At 40.1% G+C, this 21,949-nt stretch overlaps 1 protein-coding gene across 1 annotated transcript in view; it reads right to left on the reverse strand.

Annotated features, from left to right (window-relative positions):
* SP4 (Sp4 transcription factor) overlaps positions 1 to 21,949 on the reverse strand; it is a 53,236-nt gene that overhangs the window by 15,573 nt on the left and 15,714 nt on the right. Inside the window, exon 4 of the mRNA XM_080933520.1 lies at positions 772 to 1,000. Coding sequence (XP_080789646.1) covers positions 772 to 1,000 — 229 coding nt within the window. The remainder of the gene's footprint in view (positions 1 to 771; positions 1,001 to 21,949) is intronic.

The raw sequence follows: 21,949 nt of genomic DNA on the forward strand, positions 1-21,949 counted from the left end.
ATTTTTACGGTATAAATTTTATTTATATGCTTTGCCTGCACATATGTCTGTGTACCACATGTGTACAAGTGCCTACAGAGGCCAGAAGAGGGCATTTGATCCATGGGAATGGTGTTACAGACAAGTGTAAAACACCACGTGGGTGCTGGGACTTGAACCAGGATCTTCTGGCAACCAGTGCTCATAACTGCCAAGGCATCTCTCCAGCCCAGATGTAAAAATCTTAAGTAATCATTATGAAAAACCACAAGAAGGAATGTTCAGTAATATTCTATAATGTAAGGTCGTACCCAAAAGCCAATGTAATTCTATACACTTGAAATTTGGGGGGAAGGAAGCTTCATTTATAGTAACATCAAAGCTGAGGAGTTTAGGCCTTTTTGAAGATGACAAAGTGACTTAAAACAGACTGTGGTGACGTGTGTGACTGAGTGTATCCAAACTACTGCACTGTATATATGACAAACAGGTAAACAGCATGGCACAGAGGTCAGTCTGAAATCAAGAGGTGCTTAAAGCTTTTGCCTAGTAAGTGAAAGGGGAAATTCATTTATTAATACACACACACACACACACACACACACACACACACACACACACACACACACACAACATAAAGCAGAGGACTGCGCATCAAACAGCCCCACCCAACTCAATCTCCTGTCTAACCCTGCATTCCAGCTTCTGAGAGAGAAGCTCAGGAGGCTCCAGTGGTTGGAGGAAGTGGTCACTGCTTTAATCCCAGAGAGCCAGGGTGAGAACAGCCGTTACCTTCCTTCTCCTTCCCTACAGTTAGGACATGAGCAGGCAACTCTTCGCAGCCTCTTCCCAGGCTGCACCTCTGCATCAGAGGTCTGCTGGCCTTGCTGCAAATGCACTTGTGTGAGTTGGTCAGGACTAACAGCACCTATTGTCGCGTTAGCTATCCCTCCGACTGCCACCGTTACGGGAGCTATAGTAGCTTGCTGCACTTTCACTCCATCCTGTCCTTGCTGTTGACCTAAAAAAGACAGAAAAACAAAGCATTATAACGTTCTCTGTTTCTAAAATAATGGTGAAAAAAATCTACATGGACATTTTAAGCTTTAAAATGTTAGTTTTGTTGTTGTTGTTGTTTTTAACAATACACCAAAAGCAAAGGACATAATGATATGATATTTACCCAGCTGCTGGGATTCTATGTAAACATAACCATCTAACTGAAATCCTGTGAGGACTCTTGATATTTCTGAAATACTGATCCCAGGTGGATATATTTGAGCATACAGAGCACATAAACATAAAACATCATTACCATTTATTATCAACAACACAGTTCATATGGCAAGAAATAAAGGTGGTGGTGGTACACATCTTTAATCTCAGCACTAGTAAGCAGAGGCAGGCAAATTGCTGAGTTCAAGGCCAGCCGACTTAGTCTACAGATCAAGTTCCAGGACAGCCAGAGCTACACAAAGAAACTGTCTCAAAAAAACCAAGCCAAAGCAGAAAACACAGAAATAAAAAGTGACTGGCAGAAGGATGAAATATTACAGGTATTTCTCGTTTAGAAATAATTAAGCAAACATGTTCTTACTAATGACAACTTTTGTTTTACTTTTTAGCTTGCAAACAAAACTGAATGTTTCCTCACTTTATTCTTTTTAAACAAGATCTTGCTATGTAGCAAAGTCTGGTCTAGAGCTCACAATATAACTCAGCTGGCCTCAAACTCACAATCCTCCTGCCTCAGCATCCTAAGTACTTGGGTTATAGGCAGATACCACCATTACTCCTGTTCTAAGTGGGTTTACATACCAAATCAACAATTTACATATATACATATATATGTATATATGAATGTAAGTATGTAGGTATGTATACATAGTCACTACTGCAAACAGAATTTTTTAACTGTATTTTTTCTTATGCTTCTGATGTTTTATTCCTTAGACTATGTCTCAGGTATAAACTATCTGAGCTTCCTGTCATTACTAGGAAAACCAGGAAGGAATGTGACAAAACTGTTTGTACAAGCTGACTTTATCCCGAAGTACCTCTTCTCCAGGTCTGATTCATCATGTGCATGGCCTGGAAAGAAAACATCACTTACAAGAGTGTTCTTCCTCAGAGATCTGACATAAGGATAAGTCAATACTTACACACCTTTCACTACGTAAAGTCAAACCACAGCACTGTTCACCATGTTAGCTACTGCCTCCCCTATGCACTGAGTTGAGTGGTAGTACCAGGGTGTCAGGAAACACAAACACAGGTGTGAAATAAAAGTGCTCACTTTACAACTGTGCTTGTAGCACATTAAACATTTGGGGAAACAGTAAAAACCATCCAGTAAGAGATAATACATGCTTGTCAACTAACAACTCCTGACTGGACTCCTTTACTCCTTAGGAGCATCCATGGCTAAAACACAAATACAGCCATCCTTCAGTATCCCCAAGGAGTGACTTTCTCAACTCCCCTGTGGAGAGCTTTTGGGGGTCCTTCTAGAAACTTAGCAAGAATTTGACCTTGGGGCTCGGGCAGGAATTTGACTTTGGGCTAGGACAGGGAAGCAGGCTCAGATAGGAATATTTACATTTGGGCTAATACAAAACTCAAGGAAAACTCAGCGGAGGAATATGTGGCTTTCCTTTTATCTTGGACATCCCAATAGGCCCCTAGAAACACTGACCAGGGTACTTTATTGCCTTGTTTGTTCCTTGGCATTTTGTTTATTGCCTTGTTCCTTTGACCTGAGCTGACCTTATTCCTTTCAGTACTTAGAATGGTATAAAAGCAGGCTAGAAAAAAGTAAACCCGCTTCAGCTTCAGAACTGGCTGGAGTCATGTTATAATGTTGTCTGATCTCTTTCTTTTCAATCCTCACTCCTCCCTTGAGACCCTGTTGACTGACTGAGCTGGTTTGGTCATTCCCCTTTCTATCACTATACACTATATTCTACAGATGCCCAAGTCCCTTACACAAAATTGCATAGCTCTGTATAGTACCTATACACAACACGCTCCCACAAATTTAAATCATCACTAGTTCACCTATACCAGCTAATGGAACCTATGTAAAATGTTGTAATATTTTACTCTTTTAACTCAAAAGTTAGTGGGTGTGGTAGCACACACCTTTCACCCAAGCCCTCAGGAGGCAGAGGCAGGTGGATATCTTTGAATTCAAGGCTAGCCTGGTCTACACAGTGAGTTCCAGGAAAGCTGAGGCTCTATAGTGAATCCCTGTCTCAAAAACAAAATCAACACACAAAAATTTTAGCTGAAGAGATATATTGCACCCACTACCCAAATACTTCATTTGTGGGTTGGTTAAGTCTTAGGACTGAGGATGAAGTAGGCTGAATAGAAAACATGTATTTTGTTGGGAAGTGGACTCAGAAAGTTAGATGTGTTCACCTTTAAATCAGCACCTATGGTGAGGGAAGTGACCTAAGTGAGGCCCCAGCTGTGAACTCCGCACTGCACATTTGGAGACTCTGGTTCTTACTGCAAAGCAATCACTCTGACCTCCCTAAAACTCATTCCTCTTGTCAACTTCAAAAACCATTTCTGCCAAGTATTATGGTGCATACCTTTAATCTCAGCATTAGGGAGACAGAGCTCTTTGAAACTGGAGGCCAGCCAGGTCTATATAGCAATTTCCTAGCCAGCTAGCATTATACTGTCTATGTGTCTGTCTGTCTGTCCATCTGTCTACCTCCCCACCACACACACTATTTCTGGGGCTGGAGCTGAAGCTCAGTAGTAAAGAAAGGGCTTGCTTCCCAATGCAAAAAGGCTAACATTTAATCTTCACTGTTGGCCTCTATCCCTCAAAAAGGGGAGGAGGACACACTTTTAATGATTTAGTTGGTTTTTCATAGGTAAAATCTTATATTGTAAACCAATATAAAAATACAAAGTGTAATTACTACACCTTAATGTACTCTGCACATTTACAAGTTTTACATGTTACATAAAAGGTCATTTAAGTATGACCTTGTCTAGCAAATTACTCAATCACAGTGACATACACCAAGGAAACAAAACAGGTCTGGGAACAGAGTTCTGTCTGAGCAGATGCTGCACAGAATCCTTATAGTATGGTACCCAAGGAAATGCAGACAGTGCAATTTGGGAAGCATTCTTTACATCCCCTGCAGTCATGAGATAGTCTGACCACAAATGTCTAGCTATCACTCACACAATAGCTCATACATTTCAGGTTATGGTGATATCTAACATGATGTTCATTATCTTAAGAATTACTTATAGGTCCCAGTATCCTTGGAGTCTTTTACCGTATCATTCACAAATTCCACAAGCCTCCACATTATGAATACTTCCATCTGTTCAAGGTCTCTATGACTAATTACTGTGATGAATAATATAAAGTAAGGCATAGTTGGACTTATAGTTAAGTCTGGTAACAGTCTTCATCTGGATATCTTTCCCTGAGTAACTCAAGTTGAATATACTACCTTCATTTCTTCCACCAGTAAGTTACCAAACTCTACAGAAGGACATGTAAAACCTGGTAAGCCAACATCTCAGACCTCATCTTGTTTCAGTCTTTCTCTGGTTCAGTCTGCTCCTTACTCTTCTGCCCCAAAACAAATTAGTGTTCTTTTTAACAGGGTTTTTGCACATACTCTCCAGCTCCAGCAAGACTGCCTTTGCTTCTAGATCTTTGGCTGGTTGACTCTCCAGTGATGTTCTGGTTTCAGTTCAAACCTCCTCTCCTTAGAAATGCCATGCTTAATAATACACCTGAAATAGTTCCTCTGTCTTAATCATTTCCTAGTTTTGCCCTTAATTTTTTTCTATTTCATCCCATTTGTTTTGCATTTGGTGTGCACACACACGGCACACTGTGGAAGCCAGAGGGAGACACTGGGTGCCCTGTTCTATCACTCTCTACCTTATCCCTGTAGCTAAGCTAGCTGGTGGTCAGCAAGCCTTAGCAATGCTTGTGTCTCTGTCTCAGCCTCAGCTCCCTGGGGTTACAAGTATGTATGTAGCTAGCATTTTATGTGGTTTCTGGGAATCTGAACTCATGTCCTAAAGCCTGAGCAGCTAGTGATTTTACCAACTGAGCCATCTCCCTTGGCCCTCTCCACATTTCTAAATGTTCAGTGCCAAAAAGCAGGTAAGTTATACTCATTATCTCATCTCTAGCACCAGGAGCAGTACCTAACAATAGCCACTCAATCAGATGGATAATTATTTATAATATTTAAATAAAGCGAAGATGCCCCATTTTGGTCAATAACAGTCCAACTACCTTATATTTACACTCATAAGTACAATGCATCATTTTGGCTGCTCCCACTTCTTGATTTCTTGAACTAATCTCACAAGATCATAATCCATCTGCCTCAACCTCTCATCTAACTAAGTACTAAGGATACAGGTGCATGACAGCTCAACTCAGGCTACTTCCCCCCAAAACCTATGGCACCCAATAACCATGGAGTTAAAGGGTACTACTGTAGGCAAAGAGATGCCTCAGTGGCTAAGTGTGTGTTGTTTCTGTAACTACAGTTTGGTTCTAACCACCTCTGCTGGTATTCCAGTTCCGTGGGATCCAAATGCTCTGTTCTTGCCTCTGAAGGCACCGAGCTCAGGTGTGCGACCCCTGATCCTCAAGACAATCAAAAATAAAATCTTTCCAAGTGAGATGGTGCAGCTGCATAATAACTGCCACACCTGCCTTTCTATGTCAGGATCATCATTACAGTATCTGCCAGTCTGTGCAGACCCTTGCAGGAGGCAGGGGCGGGGAGAATGGTAGCAGAATACAGCCAATAATGTTCACTGTCAGTGGCTGGTTACAGTCCCGTGCTTGTGAAGTATTGCACCACGTGGTCTTCACTTCTCATCAGCAGACTTTTTCTAAAGTCAACACATCACAAGGCTGCTCTGCTGCCGCTGTGGCTACTCATAGTCCCGGCCCCGAAGCCGTACTCTCTGGGATTCCAATTCTGTCACAAATTCTTGCCTTCCCTCTTCGCTTTTAGCATTTACACCCACATTCTTACAGATATATTTTTTTCTTTATTCTTTATCAGTCATTTGCTTTTTAAACTATAGAGTTAGGTATGTCTCCCATCACTGCTAAGTATCATGACAGAAGTAACTGACAACTCATGTGCTGGTAAACCTAAAGATAGTCTTAATCTTACCCTAACCCCTAGACACTTCTCCCAAGTGCTCCTGCGCTTTACTGACCTGCTCTTACCTTAACCTCCTGGTCACTCCTCCTGACCTCACTGCATTCTCACCGCTTCACTTCACTGTCCTTTCCGGGCTGCCTCTCCTCCCCTCCACAATACAAGCTGCTCTCGATGCTGGCTCCTCAACTTCACTACTTGTGAGGGTGATCTCATCTGCTTTTATACAGTAATGTGTAAGCGAGTGCTTCCCAGTTCTATCCCTTCCATTCAGACATCTCCTAGGAGTGTCACTTTGTCACTGTCTTGTGCCAGGAAGAATTCCCAAATAGATTCCTCAGAGGCAATCTGTCTAAAACCCAGACAAATTAATCTAGCTCTTTTAACTGTCCAAGTAAGAAACCGAAAGTCTTTCCTGACACCGTCCATCTTTTCTATCCCCCACAACAGAAACTACCATTCACTACCTACTGTGAGGTAAGAAATTTACCAGATGTTTTCTATACTAACATTCCAATAGACTTATTACTGCTGTCCCCATGTTAAGATGTGAAATTTAAAGTTTTTAAATGATATGGAAAACATCTAAGTTCACAAGGCAGATATGAAAAAGCCAACTTCAGAGGCCATCTTCATCTTACCATGCACAATCCTTATGTTGTTCCCTTAGCCTCCTTGAGACTACTACTTCAGTTTGTACCCATTCTCCACCCGATGGTTTGGACCTTAGGACAGGGAGGCCATACCACCTCTCATCAGTTTTGGTTCTTGCAACATTCCTACTGCACGCCTAGCTCCCTCCAGAAAGAAGTCAGTGAGCACTGCACGGAGCTCACCGTGGAGTCAGCATTTTACCACAGTACACACTTGCCTGACTGCATCTTCTCTTGGGTTCCTCTTCCACTTGGCTCTCAAACCTACTACATTCAGTGAGATCCTTCTTCCCTTAGTGACTCTTGCTTCTTTCTTTAGGACTCTGACACATTCTCCTAACTCAACGTCTCAGTCTCACACTGTTCACTACAGCTTCAAGGTTTATGCTCTCAGTTACAGTACCACAATCAGCCACAGCTCAGTGAATACCTGAGAAGTTAAATATGGTGCACTGTGTGATTCCCGTATCAGCTAGTTGTAAGTGACTGGATGAAAGCATTTCAAAGATTTAGACAAAGGCTGTGGTACAGGAGGAGTAAAGCAAACAAAATGGCGTCTGGGGTTTGTCAGTTTCTTGCATCACAGTGGTAAACCCGAGATCACAACTTCAGAGGAATGGTTTACTCTGGCTCAGAGTATTGCAGGCTTCAGTTCATGGTCACCACAAACAGATGTGGCAGAAGAAAGCCATTTGCTAATGACAGATATTGAGATCAAGTTACAGGAAGAGGACATAAATAAGACATATCTGTCAAACATTGCTGAGATAGCTCAAGGAGGGAAGGTACTTTCTACCTGGAGTCAGGCCTGACAACTTGAGTTCAATCTCTGAGACCTTCATGGTGAAGAGAACTTTCTACAGCAAGCTGGCTTCTTGTCTTCATGTGTGCCGTGTGCCACTAAACTAATTACTCAAAAAGACATACCTGTCGAAAGCATATCTTATTATTCTAATTCACTAGCCAGGCCCTACCCCCTAACAGCTCATTCAGTGTGAATCCATCAATGGATGATCCCACAAATTAAGTTATTAGCAACTTGATGATCCAAGTTGAGAACCAATCCTTCAATACATGAATGCTCTTAAAGCACATTTCATATCCAAGCCCAACAGGAGGTATGGATATCATGCTTCCTAACTACATAACAACCTTGCATCATGTAAGGCTTCTCTGCAGGTAAACTACAGCCTAGGAAAATTAAGGAACAGCCACACCACCTCTGTGTTTAAGTGAATGAATGACAAATGAGTTTCAGGACTATTTACAAACTATGGGTCATGTAGAATTTGAAAACCAATAATGAGACTCTAAGTAACAGTGTAACTCCTTCTAGACTCAACAGTCTTTGGGGCAAACACGTTATAATCCCCTGTATGGTTTCTTCTTTTAAGATCTGGGAAGAAGAAGAATCAACTGAGATAAAGCATATTTATTTATTTAGAATACAAAGTACAATCTCTGTAATACAAAAACAAACAAACAAAAAAACCCAAAACAAAACAACAAACTCCAGAGAAATGTCAACTGCAGTAAATGTGAAGCTGTAAAATATACACAGTACAGATGTTAATGACAGACACTCTGGTTTCTACATCTCTGCATGGGAACCGCTGCAGTTGCATCTAGCTGCTGGGAAATAGTGGGAACTTGAAGTGGAACCTAGCTGGAACTTTTAATGTGGCAGGGCAGTGTCCCCACAAGATTATGAATCTTAGCTTTTCTATGTCCCTGGGGTAAATGGCTTGTATAACATGTTCAGTGGAGATGTGGTGTATTCTCTCCACTCCTAAAAGCGGGGGGGAGGGGGGACCTCCATACCTATGACTTATTTTGTTTGTTGGTTTGTAATTTCATGATTTCAGGCATTTTTATAGTAATGGGAAGCTAATGAACATATGAATGCAGTACACAAGTAAGAGTTATTCATTCACAAACATCTCCTGAGTTCCTGCTTATATTTGATGCTTAATACTTCTAGCAAAATAAAAAGAATCTGATGCAAAACACTTATCTTTAAGGATAATAAACTCAAAGTACTAGAAATTCACACAATAAAACACTGTGCACAATACATCCACACTAGACTCGAGAGTGGTTTACAATACAGAACAATAAAAGAGAATATTTAAAAGCCCAATCCCAATGCAGAATTATACTAGGGATTAAAGTTTTTAAAAGTGAGGAGTGAAGTAGTAAAACAAACAAAACAAAGCGGAATCCTCTGATAATCCAGCATGGTGGTGCACACCTGTAATCCCAGCAATGGAGAAGCTGAGGCAGAACGGTCATAAATTCAAAGCCAGCCAGCCTGGCTTACATTGCCATTTCCAGATCAACAAACCACTACAGCTCCCTTTAGGGTTGGAAAATAAAGAGGGAGGGTCTTCAATTTCAGTGATTTCTAGATTAGGGAGACATTGTTAAGGTATGTCACCTTTATCCAATCCAGAGAAAAGCTGCCATATAATGTCACTTATGCTCCCTGAGCTGACTAAATTGGTAGAATGAAACTTATTTTACATTTAGCCTTGCATGTTCTCTTCTAAAACATAGGGCAGCTATATACACTTCTCAAATTTACTACCCTGAGTAGTAAACACAAATATAAACCTAAATTAGCCTGAACCCAGAACTGTGAGTTCTTTTTAAGATGGGTACATTCTTTCCTTGAGAATTAATAACACACACACACACACACACACACACAGGGGGGGTTCTTACTGAAAACAAGACACACTCCTTTTTTTACTTCTAATTATTTGTACTTATTTCAACCTCTTTAAACAACCACAGCCTCCTGTCAGCCACTATACATATTGAGCCATTTAATATGTAAATGTGGCAACAAATATTCAGCATAAGTTGTACAGAAAGCTACTTTCAGGGTAGATATTTAACCTCGTCCTGTTAAGAGGAAAATTTTCATGGCCTGGTCCTTGCTGCCAGGCTTACTGATATAAGGAGTACTCTGCTCAGCACAAAGCCACCTTTAATTCCCTGATCACATCATGCTATAGATGCCTTTGCTCTATCAATCTGGATAGTTTCTAGTCATTACTCTTGAGCTATTCTGCATCACCTGCAGGGAAGCTTCTTCACAAATTTCGAGGATTACATCCTCACAGGAGGACTCTTGGGTCCTCACGGGAGAAGAAGGTTCTTGTATTTAAATACATCATCACACTGTATCTAGGATATATAACTAGGATTTCAAGGCCCCAATATCCCTCACTATACATATGTTTTCTATACAGTTCTACCACAAAACCTGGCACCTAACAAGCTCAACAGCTATTTACTGAATGAATAAAAACAATCACTCCAAAGCCCAAGTCAGTCCCAAGGCACCATCTTCTTTCTGTCTTGAAACTTTCCTGGAGTGTATTCTGTACATACCTATCACCTTATTTCAATAGCTGAAGGTTTGGCTTAGCATTCTTAAGGTTTGTGGAATAGAACTGTCCTGCTCAAGTTTCTGTGGTAGTAAATATGTACCATAGGGCTCACAGGATGGTGTAAGCAACAGGGAGGACCCTGCTGTTTCAATCCCCAGGGTCAATTCTAGAACCCAGATATAGACTCCAGGCATGGTAGTATATACTTAGTAGTGAGGTGGAGACAGGAGAACCTCTCTGGCTTGCCTAGTGGGTGGGCTGGAGGTCTGTGAGACTGTCTCAAAGGACGTAGCTATCCTTCCTGAGGACATCTGAGGTTGTCCTCTGAGTTACAAATATGCACGCATGTACCTGCACATACATGTGCACAAACACGCACATGCATCTCAGAATACTCGCACAGTTGGCAAGAACAGAGGAAACCCTGAGTGAATGTGTACTGTTATTGACATGGACATGGCAATCATCAGGACTCCAAGGATTCAGACTTTCTGGCTTTGGTGAAGTCATTCTTGCATGCGTCAAGCTCCGAAGGCCAAAGCTTTCCTCTGGGGTCTAAGTATGAGCCACCGAGGATTGATCAGTGTGTCCAAAAACTAACTTCAGCTTCTTCCTCCAGGATGTTTACAGTCTAGGACTGTTGGCCTATAGAGACTTCCTACTGATACTAGCCAACTGATCCCCCTGTGCTGTATTTAATAAATATGCTGAGATCCCAAGATGCGGGGAAACTTAGTAGGTGCCACTCCATCAGACTGAATATAGAAAGCCCACCTGAGTAGTGCTTTTCTATACATGTGTCTCAGAATTTGTCTTTTCTTCATTTGTTTGCCATCCCTAACTTAGGTTCCTAGGACCCAAGTCAAGAAGGAGTAGGCATACATTTAAAAATAAATGAGCAAGTACTGCACCAGTGCTGTCCAATATAGCTACATCTAAAGACACTGACTATTAGAAATGTAATGCATCAGCCACAATATGAGTTATTCTTTTAAGTTTTACCATAGCAAACCACTTTTAGCTTAGAATACTTCACTAAAGAGTGCAGCCATTAGATCTTAAAAATGATCTGTCACAAAACCCAATGAACCGTGCTCCTTACTCTTCTCTGCATCCTCTCCATGTTCAATACTGGTTTCTTAGCAGTGGGTATATCATTGTTCTTCACCTCTGCCAGAGAAGCTCCCATTTTATCATGGCCCTTCTGATCCTCAGAGAAGGAATATAGCCTCGCTCAGGGTTGCATCGTTCAGCACTTCCAACTGTGTCTCTACGACCTTCACACTCTACAATTTCAATCCATCTCTACGATGCTCACTTCCAAATCCAGAATGCTGGTTCTGTTCCTTTCTCACATCCCATTTCCGATGTAAACTGAGCAGTTCTAATGGGATAGTGGGCTACTCCATAGGCTTTAGGGGGACCAGAATTCAACCTCATTCTATTCTTTTTTTCTGAATGCCATTTCTTGAGGTTTGTTTTTGTTTTATCATTTAATTATATGTGGGCACATACTACTAGTATCAAACTCAGATAGTTAGGCTTAGTGACAAGAGCCTTTACCTTGGGTGTTTGCAAATTATTCTTAACACTACTGGCTACAAACTTAGATTTCTTTTTACTGATATGTATGCTAACTATATAGTACAAATACTGGTTTCTCCCATGTGGGCTAAATTATAAAAATACTTTCTAAATCTACATTTCTACCCACATTTCCAACTTTATTTTCTAACATTTCTACCAAAATACATACTCAGCTTCCTCTTCCTTGTAGCTGTTGATTCATGTTCATCAGGTCTTCCCTTAATGTAAACATCAGTTCAAGCTTCATGTAATTTTAATTTCTGCCCTAGATATCAGTGATTACGCACTACTCTTAATTCAGAATCACTTCATCATTCATCTCACTTTAGTGTCTAGTATTATAGATTATTCCTACATACCAGAACATAAGATTTCTAGAAGGCAGAGATGTACACATTTATCATCTCAGAATTTAACCTAGCCAGACAGGATAGATATGCCTGTAAATCCAGCCCTCAAGACACAAAAACAGAAGCGTCTTGAATAAGCACTTAAGCAGAAACTTAATAACAACAAAAGGACTTGAAGGTCTTAACTATGCTTGTTCTTAAGGAGAATACAAGAATAACCACAAAGCACGTGTTTGAGAGTTAGTAAGAGGTGAAGCACAGAAACAAGGAACACTGACCATCAAAGGGGTAAAACAAGAAGGGAACAGTATTCTGCTATAATCACAGAGAATATGAGCAAAGGCTATCAATTTTATCATAGTTACCATCAATTAACCCTTGGAATTTTGTTATTGTTGTTGTTTTATGCTCAAAATACTCAAGAAAACATGGTTTCTGGCCTATTAAATCTCTCCAAACACATACATTAATACTTATTTTAATGAAATCTGTCATACCAAAGGAAACAGGCAGCTCATATAGATCAATGTAAGAATTCCTAAAACATCACGACAGTCTTAACTCCACAGGTGTTTTTGCTGATCTTCCCAGTTCTGAAAACACAGAACTAGTGCAGTATGCTCTGTCAAGTCTTAGGGTCATCTCTTAAAATAGATCCACAGTTTAGGGCCAAGAGAAGCTAGTCCAACACAGTCTGTGTGTCATGGAGCACAGTCTAACCTCACAGGGATGGCTATTTTAAGATGCATCTCTACACAGCAAACTGAACAACCAGGAAAACACTTGCTTTTTACTTTCAGGTGAAGAACTCAGAGATGGGTCATTCAGGCCATAAATACCACCCAGCACCCTCCATTCTTCGACCCAGGCCCATTTTCAGTTACAGGGAGCTCAGCTCTCTCTCCTCTCACTCCCAATTACAATGGAAGAGGATGAGCATTTTTGAAAAAAGTATCAGATATCTAGTATTTTCTTTTCTTGGCTGCAAACATTTGGTGTATTCTGGAAGGGTCAAAACACAGGCAAAGAAATGGCTTCGTTCACTTTCAAGATGAGTTCAAAGTATGAATGTTAAGAATCTTTTAGCATAATAAACATGGACCAAAGAATCATTTGTGAACATGATGGATCAGACTAATTTAAATAAAGAGGTGCTCAATGTAAGGGATAAACTCTACTGTAAAACTATAAGCTTAATCCTTTCAATGGATAGCTACAGTTCCTCTTCAAAATTGTTGCAAGAACTCAAATTCTAAGTGTTTTTTTTTTTTTTAATTCCTTTATTGCAATAAACTCCCAAACCATGGGTCAGTGATACTGAAATTACAGTTTTATGTTTTATTTGTATGGATGTTTAATATACATTTACGTCTAGGCACATGTACTGCCTGTGGAGGCCAGAAGAGGGTTCAGATCCTGTGGAACTGAAGATACAAACGGCTGTAAGCCACCATTTACCACGGGGGTGCTAGAATCAAATCAAGATCCCCTGGAAAAGCATTCAGTGAGTGCTCTTAACCACTGAGCCATCTCTCCAGCGCCTGTATTACTAGTTTTTAAATGAATGATTCAGGTCTCTAATTGCTCAATATGGAGATAACTCAGGATCATTCCCGAAAACACACATTCCCCTGAAATCATAAAGTGGATGAGACATGATTTAAAGCAAAAAAGCCCGTGGCAGACTACAGTGACGTCCATTTCCCTTTTACCACACTGGAAAGATGATTATCTTTGTTTCCTATTGTACAGCCTCTAAGAAAAATTCGGGTGCCTTTGTAGCTTGAGCAGACAATGACCTTGTCATGACCCAGAAGCAGTTTTCATCCTGATTCTTGAAGATTCGGAATGGAAAGAGATGTGGCAAGCTGTAACTCTAGACGTAAATTCAGATTGGGGATTGGTTCTCTGAAGTGCTTGGGACTAGAAGTGCTTTCGATTTCATCTGGATTTTTAAAAATTTACACATATACTAATGAGGGGCAGGTACCTAGACCCAAACAATCTTAAGAAGGTAACTGCACATTTCGCACATGCCTGTCTGCATTCTAATTAACCCTCTGTGACATCAGGAGTGGAATTTCTCACTTAAGAAGTCAGCACTCAAAAAGTTTATTTATTTGGGTTCAATCCCTAGTACCACCCCTAACACTCGTTTAAAAAAAGAAGTCTGATTTTGGAACCCTTGGAGCTTGTATTGGATATGCTTCTTAGCCTATACTATAAATTCAGAAAATGGTTTTTAAAGCACATTTAGTTTCATTTAAGAGAATCACACAGTTCTCAAAAGAAGTACAAATGTGCAATATTTTTAAAAAGTGTTCAAATCTTAGCCATACAGAAATACAGATTAAAACTACTCTCGGGTCCCTATCAGCCAGCTGAATGGTTATCATCCAGGAGAAAAGCAACAACCAGCTCTGGTGAGGATATTTTTAACCCTTATAAAAACCAGTATCAAGACTTCTCCAAAACCAAAAAGAGATTTATCACAAAACTCAGATATACTACTACTTTGTACATAGCCAAAAAAAACCCTCTATGTCATATTACATAGATACTTGTACATACATGCTTACTGCAGCTCACTCTACCAAAATAACAAATGAGCAATGAAAATATGGTACATGTACACACCAAAGTTTTATTCAGACATAAAGTAAGATGAAACTATTATATTTACTGGGAAATAACTGGAACTGCAAAATGATCTAATGATATTAAGTGGGGTGTGTCAGTCTCAGATATTCTATTCATGTGCATCCTAGTTTCAAATAGTTTTATCTATATCTCCTCAAGTGGAATTAACTATGGGGAGAAGCCAGAAAACTAGAAAGAGGACCACGAGGTGGCAGAGGAGAATAGACTAGGGAGGGATATGAAAGGAGAAGCGGAAGGGAAGCCCAGGGGCACAGGAATGAGGGAGTGGGGATTACATCTGTACTAAATTTCTTATTTTATCAGTACTGTATTGAACGTTACACATATCTAAAACAAAACAGACACAAAAATCTGAAGTCAGTAAGTTCTTCCAGAGGACGTTACCAGATTGATGTTATATACAAACTTTTATAGTTTTAATTATAAAGGACTTTAAACCATCTTGTATGGCAGTCCATGTGAGTACATACTGTCACAGTATGGAAAATGGTAACATTAAAGCACAAGGAAAATGTAATTATGTAACGTAACTTTTACTAGCAGTTACAAAACCCATATTCAGAAGAAAAGCAGATATACATTATTAATGAAAGTTTTTTAATTGTGTATCTGTGTGCAGTGCAGGCCAGAGGCCAACCTCAGGTGTTGATCTTCAGGAGCCCCCCACCTGGTTTCTGAAGAGCAGTTTGTTCTCTTCCCTGTGCTAACCAGGAAAGCTAGGCTGGCTGGCCATCAAGTCCCAGGGACCTTCCTCTGCCTCCCCATGCTGGGCTCATGACTGGATGCCGTCATTTCTGGCTTTAACATGAGTTCTGGGGGTGGCACTCAAATTTTCCTGCAGACTAAGCACTTTACCCACTGAGCTATAGCCTAGGTATCTCTCACATTATAGACACATGGAGTGGGGGATTCAAAAACCAAAACACTGAGTTTCTCCTAACAAAACAAGCATACCCAGACTATCAATCTATGATTCTAGGTTGTGCTGTTAAAATGATAAATAACAACGACAAAAACCTTGCTAAGCACTGTATTCAATCCAATTAAAGAAAAAGAAAATCAATGAGGTGAATGCAGTCTGGCTTCAGCCTATAGATTTCCCAGGTCATCAGACCAATGCTAAATGTACAAATTTTTCTATATTGTTTACTTAATGTTTTGTTAAAACCACTCTAATTCCGAGAAAGGAAGAAAGGAAGAAAAAGAGGGAGTGAGAGAGGGAATGAGGGAAAAGAACTTTCTCATTAAGAAAATTTCAGGTACCCGAGAAGGCAATACACAATTCTAGAAGAACAGGCCAAGATATGGTATAAGCAAGATTTTCACTAGAAAAGATTTAATGCCCCTTCTCACCAACTTTTCCTCCATTTATCTCTATTTATAAAACGATTGACACTAATTTATCAAAAATGCAAATGAACTGTGGAAATGGCTCAATAGGTAAAAAAGCTCTCTGTACAATAAGCTCAAGTTTGGTCCCCAGAACCCATGCAAAAAGCAAGAGGTGGTGGTGTGCATAAATAAACCACCATTCCTAGGGCAAGCTACAGAAATTTCCTGGTAGCTGCACTGAAGGGCGGCTCATCTGAAATATGCACTGCAGTAGCACAAAACCCAGAGACTTCCCCGTGGTGCACACCGTGTCGTGTGCTCCCTCTCCATGCCCCTCCCCCAGTTTTATTTACACTGGTTTATGGTTGTAACAAGTTTCTAAGTTTCAAATCTACTCCTGAAAACAAAATAAAACAAACAAGCAAAAAATGAAGGATGCTATTACAGGCAGCTAAGAGACATACTGGGTTATGCTATTAAATAAAATGTATGAAATAAAATTTAAATCAGCATATTAAAATGTAAGTTTAGTTTTTTCCAGAAACTATTTTCTAGAAACTACTCTACATATTAGATCAATTCACTGACAACCAAATTACTACCCCCAGACATTATTAATTTTAAGACCTTATTTTCTTGAGAGGAAAAGCCAGCAACAATTGCCTATAATTTTTTTCTTAACAAAAAGCTTCTAATACCTGAGTCTATCTTTAACCCTGAAGGACAAAGCTGCATTATCTTGATTTTGCCAATTGATTTGGGTAAAACACATCCAATATGGGCTTTAGCTATCTAATATAGACAAAGAGTTGAAACAAAGTAACATGTTAGACTGAATTAGAAATGTCCCCTATAGGCTCATCACTTAACACTTACTCCCCTGCTGGTAGCACTGTTCTGAATTCTGGAAATTCTTGGAAGGTGGGAACACAGTGGCGGTAATACTGGTTCCCAGTTCCCATTCTCTGTGCTTGTCTGCCATGAAGTTAAAGACTTTCTCCTCCATGCACCCCTGCAACCATGATGTTCAGTCTGTGGTTGGTCGGCCTCCTGCAACCAATTTTGGCAAAATACCACGGCTGCATGTGTGTAAATATTAACCTACATGCATGAATGCATTCCTCAGAACCAATCTGACTCAGTTCAGAAGCCTTAAAAACAAACAAACAAACCCATAACTCTCCTTAATATTTCTTAGCAGTAAAATGTTTTGGCTAAGAATAGCTTTAAAAAAAAACAATATAAATATTCCAGTGTTCCAATGATTCAAAATAATGTTTTGATAGAAAATATCAACTCAAGAGTTTACTTACAGTTTACAAGAGGAGGTGTCAAACCACACCACAGATTTAGGAGTAGGCACATGGGGACACAATGGGTCAATATCAGAAAGTGGAAGGGAAAGAGCCTTTAGTGTGATGTCTGCAGGAAGGAGTATGTAGGACATGGTGAGCAAGATTAGAGCTAGTTTAAGTCTTTCACAGGGCTGTAGGACATGGCTGGTACCCTAGCCATCTGGCTTAGCGTGACTGGCCTGAATGACAAGAGCATCATAAAAAGAAACCACTCAGCTGGTAAAGTGTTTGCTGCACAGCATGAGAACTTGAGTTCCATCCCTGGCACCCAGGCACATAAAATGCTAGGAATAGTAGCATCTGCTTGAAATCCTAGCACTGGAGAGACAGAGAAAAGAAATTCTAGGGTTCACTGGCTGGCCAGCCTATCTGAATTAGAGAGCCCCAAGTGCCTGGCTAGTTGTGGCAAGGGGTAGTCCTGCCAGAGCCAGTAAAGCTTCAGAGAGCAAAGCATCATTATCTCAGTAAGTAAGGTGAGGGGAGCTGCAGATACCTTAGGAAGAAAACCTACTTGCTACATAAGTCCAAGAATGTGAGCTTGGATTCTAGCACCCATGTAAAAAGCAGGGTGCGGCCAGGAGTGCCTGAAATCCTAGTAGTATGTGTATGTGGTGGGGAGGGTGTAGAAACACTGGGGTTTATTCAATACCAGCATAGGCTTAGCTTTAGTGAGGCACTGTGTGGTAAATCTCTAGCCCCAAAGCCCATGTAAAAACATTTAACTCAGTCACAATATCTATAAGCTGCATGCCTCGATTGGGCAGATTTACCGCTACACTACTCCAGCTATGAGATCTCTTGTTACTTGCAGCTTCTCTGGGCCATGTGCTTCTATCCCATCTTCTTTTCACCTCCTCTTTCATCGTTGTCTCCCCCCATGCCCATTTCCCTACTCTTCCCACTCTATAAAACCTCCAGCCCCACCTTTCCCTTTCATTGCCCAATCACAGGCTCTAGCCTTTATTTGACCAGTTAAAATGGAGAGAAAGTTCACATGAAGTCACCTGAGTATGTGATTCCTCCAGCAGCCCCTCTTGAGGAAGCAGAATTAACACCAGAATACAAACAGCACCAGGGCAACCACAACAGTAAAGTCAATGACGTGCTCCTCTGGCATCTACATACACCTGCACATATTCAGACATCCACTACACAGATGCACACACAAATGAAACAAAGTCAGATACAGAGGGGCGGCAGAGATGGGTTTGCCCTTAAGAACATTTGCTCTGCAGAAGATCTTGCAGAGCATCAGTTCCCATTACCCACACAGCAGCTCACAATCACTATAACTCATTACAGGGGATCTTAGTATCCTTTTTTGGCCCCCGCAGGAAGCAGGAATATACACAGTACATACACATGCACATAAGCAAAACACTCATACATATAAAATGAAGATAAATGAACCTTTAAACAGATAGAAGGCTCAGGAGAATTAACTGAGGTGAAAGCTCAGGCCTCCACATACCCACACAAGCATTTATACACAAGGGAAAACGAGAAAAGAGGGATCAAGGTCCAGATTTATTTCTACTGGAAATCTCACTGGCAGGATAACTATCATCACTTCAAACTGGGTAACTACGGGAGAGGCAATAAGGCCTCAGATAGCAAAGCATCAGCAAACATAAAAGGCATGCTTGAAACACTATTTAAGTCAAGTAACAAAAATATATTCTTAATGTTACTATATATTTTCACTGCAGTTATAGATTTAATTGCCACATAACAAGGAATAAGAGGGAAAATACTAAATATATACACATTAATTCAGAAGACGAAAGGCAAACATAGTGACATCTATTCAGTGCTCTGGCACTTACAGAACATTCTCACATATACTATTCATTGACTTCCCAGAAAAACTGTCTGCTATGCAGATGTAACCTTCATTTTATAGCTGTTTATAAGGGGATTCAAGGTATGCAGTAGAAACCTCCACATGTCAGACTGTCACTGTCAAAATGGACAGTTTAGGTGTTGTCTGCTGCTATTTTCACTAACACCACAACATCCCTTCAGCTGAATCTAACCTACAGAGTACACAGAAATAAGATTATTTGTTCCTGAACACCAGAGACTACTCAATGATCTTAGGGCAATGAGTGTGAGAATAACTTAATGAAACAATTTGAGATGCTTGATAACTCATTAAACACAAATCTTTACTAGAAGTAGGATACTAAGAGGTTCTTTTTTTTCCTTTAAGTTTCTGAAATACTAGTGTGCTAGACCTCACATAATATTTGATACATATAAAAATTTATTTTTCAGTAATCATTTTTAATCATATAGTCTTAAAATGTGTTCCTATACATTTGGGTTAATCTACAAAATTGAATCTAAGCAAGTATAATATTTAAAACTATTGTTCAGAGTGCGTGTTAAACATCCTCGCCACAAAAATAATTGAGGTAATAATGTATTTTCAAATTAGCTATAATATATTTAACCACACTGCGATATACAAATACTTCAAAACTTCATGTTGTACATGACTAATATAAGCTATTTTATCTTTCAATTAGGAATAAGCAAAAAGCACAATTAAAAGGCTTTAAGCTAAAATCTCTGTATTTTATCACTATTTTATTTTTGAAGAGTAGTCTCACACCCATTGACTTTAATGTAATGCATTGCAAGATGTATTTTCTAGCCAAGGTACATCCAGAATCCAGTATTATACTCTGACTGTGAGAGTAGTTTAAACCCACAGTAACTCTCCTTGCTTTACCTACAAATCAGCCACGACAATCTTCTCCTGCTAGAATAGGCAGTAAAAAGCTTTCTTCTTTTACAATAAGAACTAAGATCCACTTAAGACTGGTATTTCTGAATTAATTTTACAACAACCATGTGGTAAGCTCTTTAGTAGACCTAGTCATGAGCTAAGGAAATGAAGCAGAGAGGACACTCAGCTACTGAAAACAAGAGACAGGAAGAACCACCTTAAACTCCCTGAAGCTGGGCTCTGGCTTCTGTGAAGGCTACAAAGCATGTTGGATAAATGACCTCTCTGCAAGGCTACTGTGGCAGTAGTTACTGTCATGGGAACGTGCTGCTTGTAAACCGGAGAGCTCAGATCTGAGCAAGTATAGGCCCTGGTGTCAATGTTGGTGGCTGTCGAGGTCATGCACACCTGTTAGCACTACAGAGGCTGTGGTAGGAGGTTACAAGTTCAAGGCTATCCTGGGCTTATAGCAAGTTCAAAGATACATAATGAGACCCTATCCAAAACTAAGGAAAATGAAATAAAAGATCAGATGTCACTTTGATAGATCTGATGCCAAAGGCATTGAGTTTGTGATATCAGGGTCAGATGGCGATCTAAATGCTGAGGGTTTAGGGTCCTCACTCTCATGTGTGCTGTTCCTTTGACTAGGTATGTGTGTATTTACAAGGATGCTAGCAAAGAAATCATTGCCTGAAACATTTTGGAAGTCCATAGTAATGACTCAAGCCTAGACATGTTCTCTTTGGAGGAGAACATTATACTTATGACATTTGCCAAAAGGAAAAAAAAACAAAAAACAAAAAACAAAAATTTCTTGCAATTTCTTGAATACTGATAGGACTCATTTACAATTTAAGTTCAGAAAGTAATCCATTTTAAAACCAGCAGTATTAGTGAATGAACATTTCCCTGACTTGTCCTTTTGACCTCCTAAAACTAAGTTTAACCTGTTATACATTTATACTTTAAATTACAGTATTTTAACAATAAGTGAAATATCACACTATTTACATTTACAAGCCACTTATAGTATTAACTTAGGTAAAGAACCTCCTCTCAAAACCAAACCACACCAAGCAGCCACATAGGTGTTGGCACACATCTGCACCTCCATCCCTGCTTTGAAAAGTAGAAAGAGGAAGGTCAGGAGTTTGAGGCCAGACTAAAAAAACGGGTTGGGGAGGGGAGGAAGAGCAGAAAGAACAGAAGGAACAGGAGGGGCAGTGGCTGCTGCTGGCACCATAGGCACACACCCTTTAAAGGCAGAGACGACCTACTACTTAGCTTGGAGTCCACATCAGCTAGCTACCCCTTCCCATCACAAACTGATGATGAATGAAATGGGTGGCTTCAGTTTGTGAATTAGTTATCACTACCACTGCAGACAGCTGCCAAAGAAAAAATCCACTGAAAGCTATAAAGAACCTGGGTTTCAACAATCAAGTTTTCTTTGTAGTTTTAAGGTAAGGGTGGGAATGTAAAGGGGTAAGCTGACTTTTGGTTTGGTTTGGTTTGGTTTTGAGACAATGTTTCTCTATGTAGTCTTGGCTGTCCTAGAACTTGCTCTGTAGATCAGGCTGGCTTCAAACTGACAGATCTGCCGGCCTCTGCCTACATGCTGGGATTAAAAGTGTGCCTACATGCTGGGATTAAAGGTGTGTACAACTACCATGCAGCTACTAAGCTGATTTTTAATGAATATCCCAAATTGAATTAAT

The sequence above is a fragment of the Micromys minutus genome (genome assembly GCF_963924665.1).
Source record: "Micromys minutus genome assembly, chromosome: 1".
Lineage (NCBI taxonomy): Eukaryota > Metazoa > Chordata > Mammalia > Rodentia > Muridae > Micromys > Micromys minutus.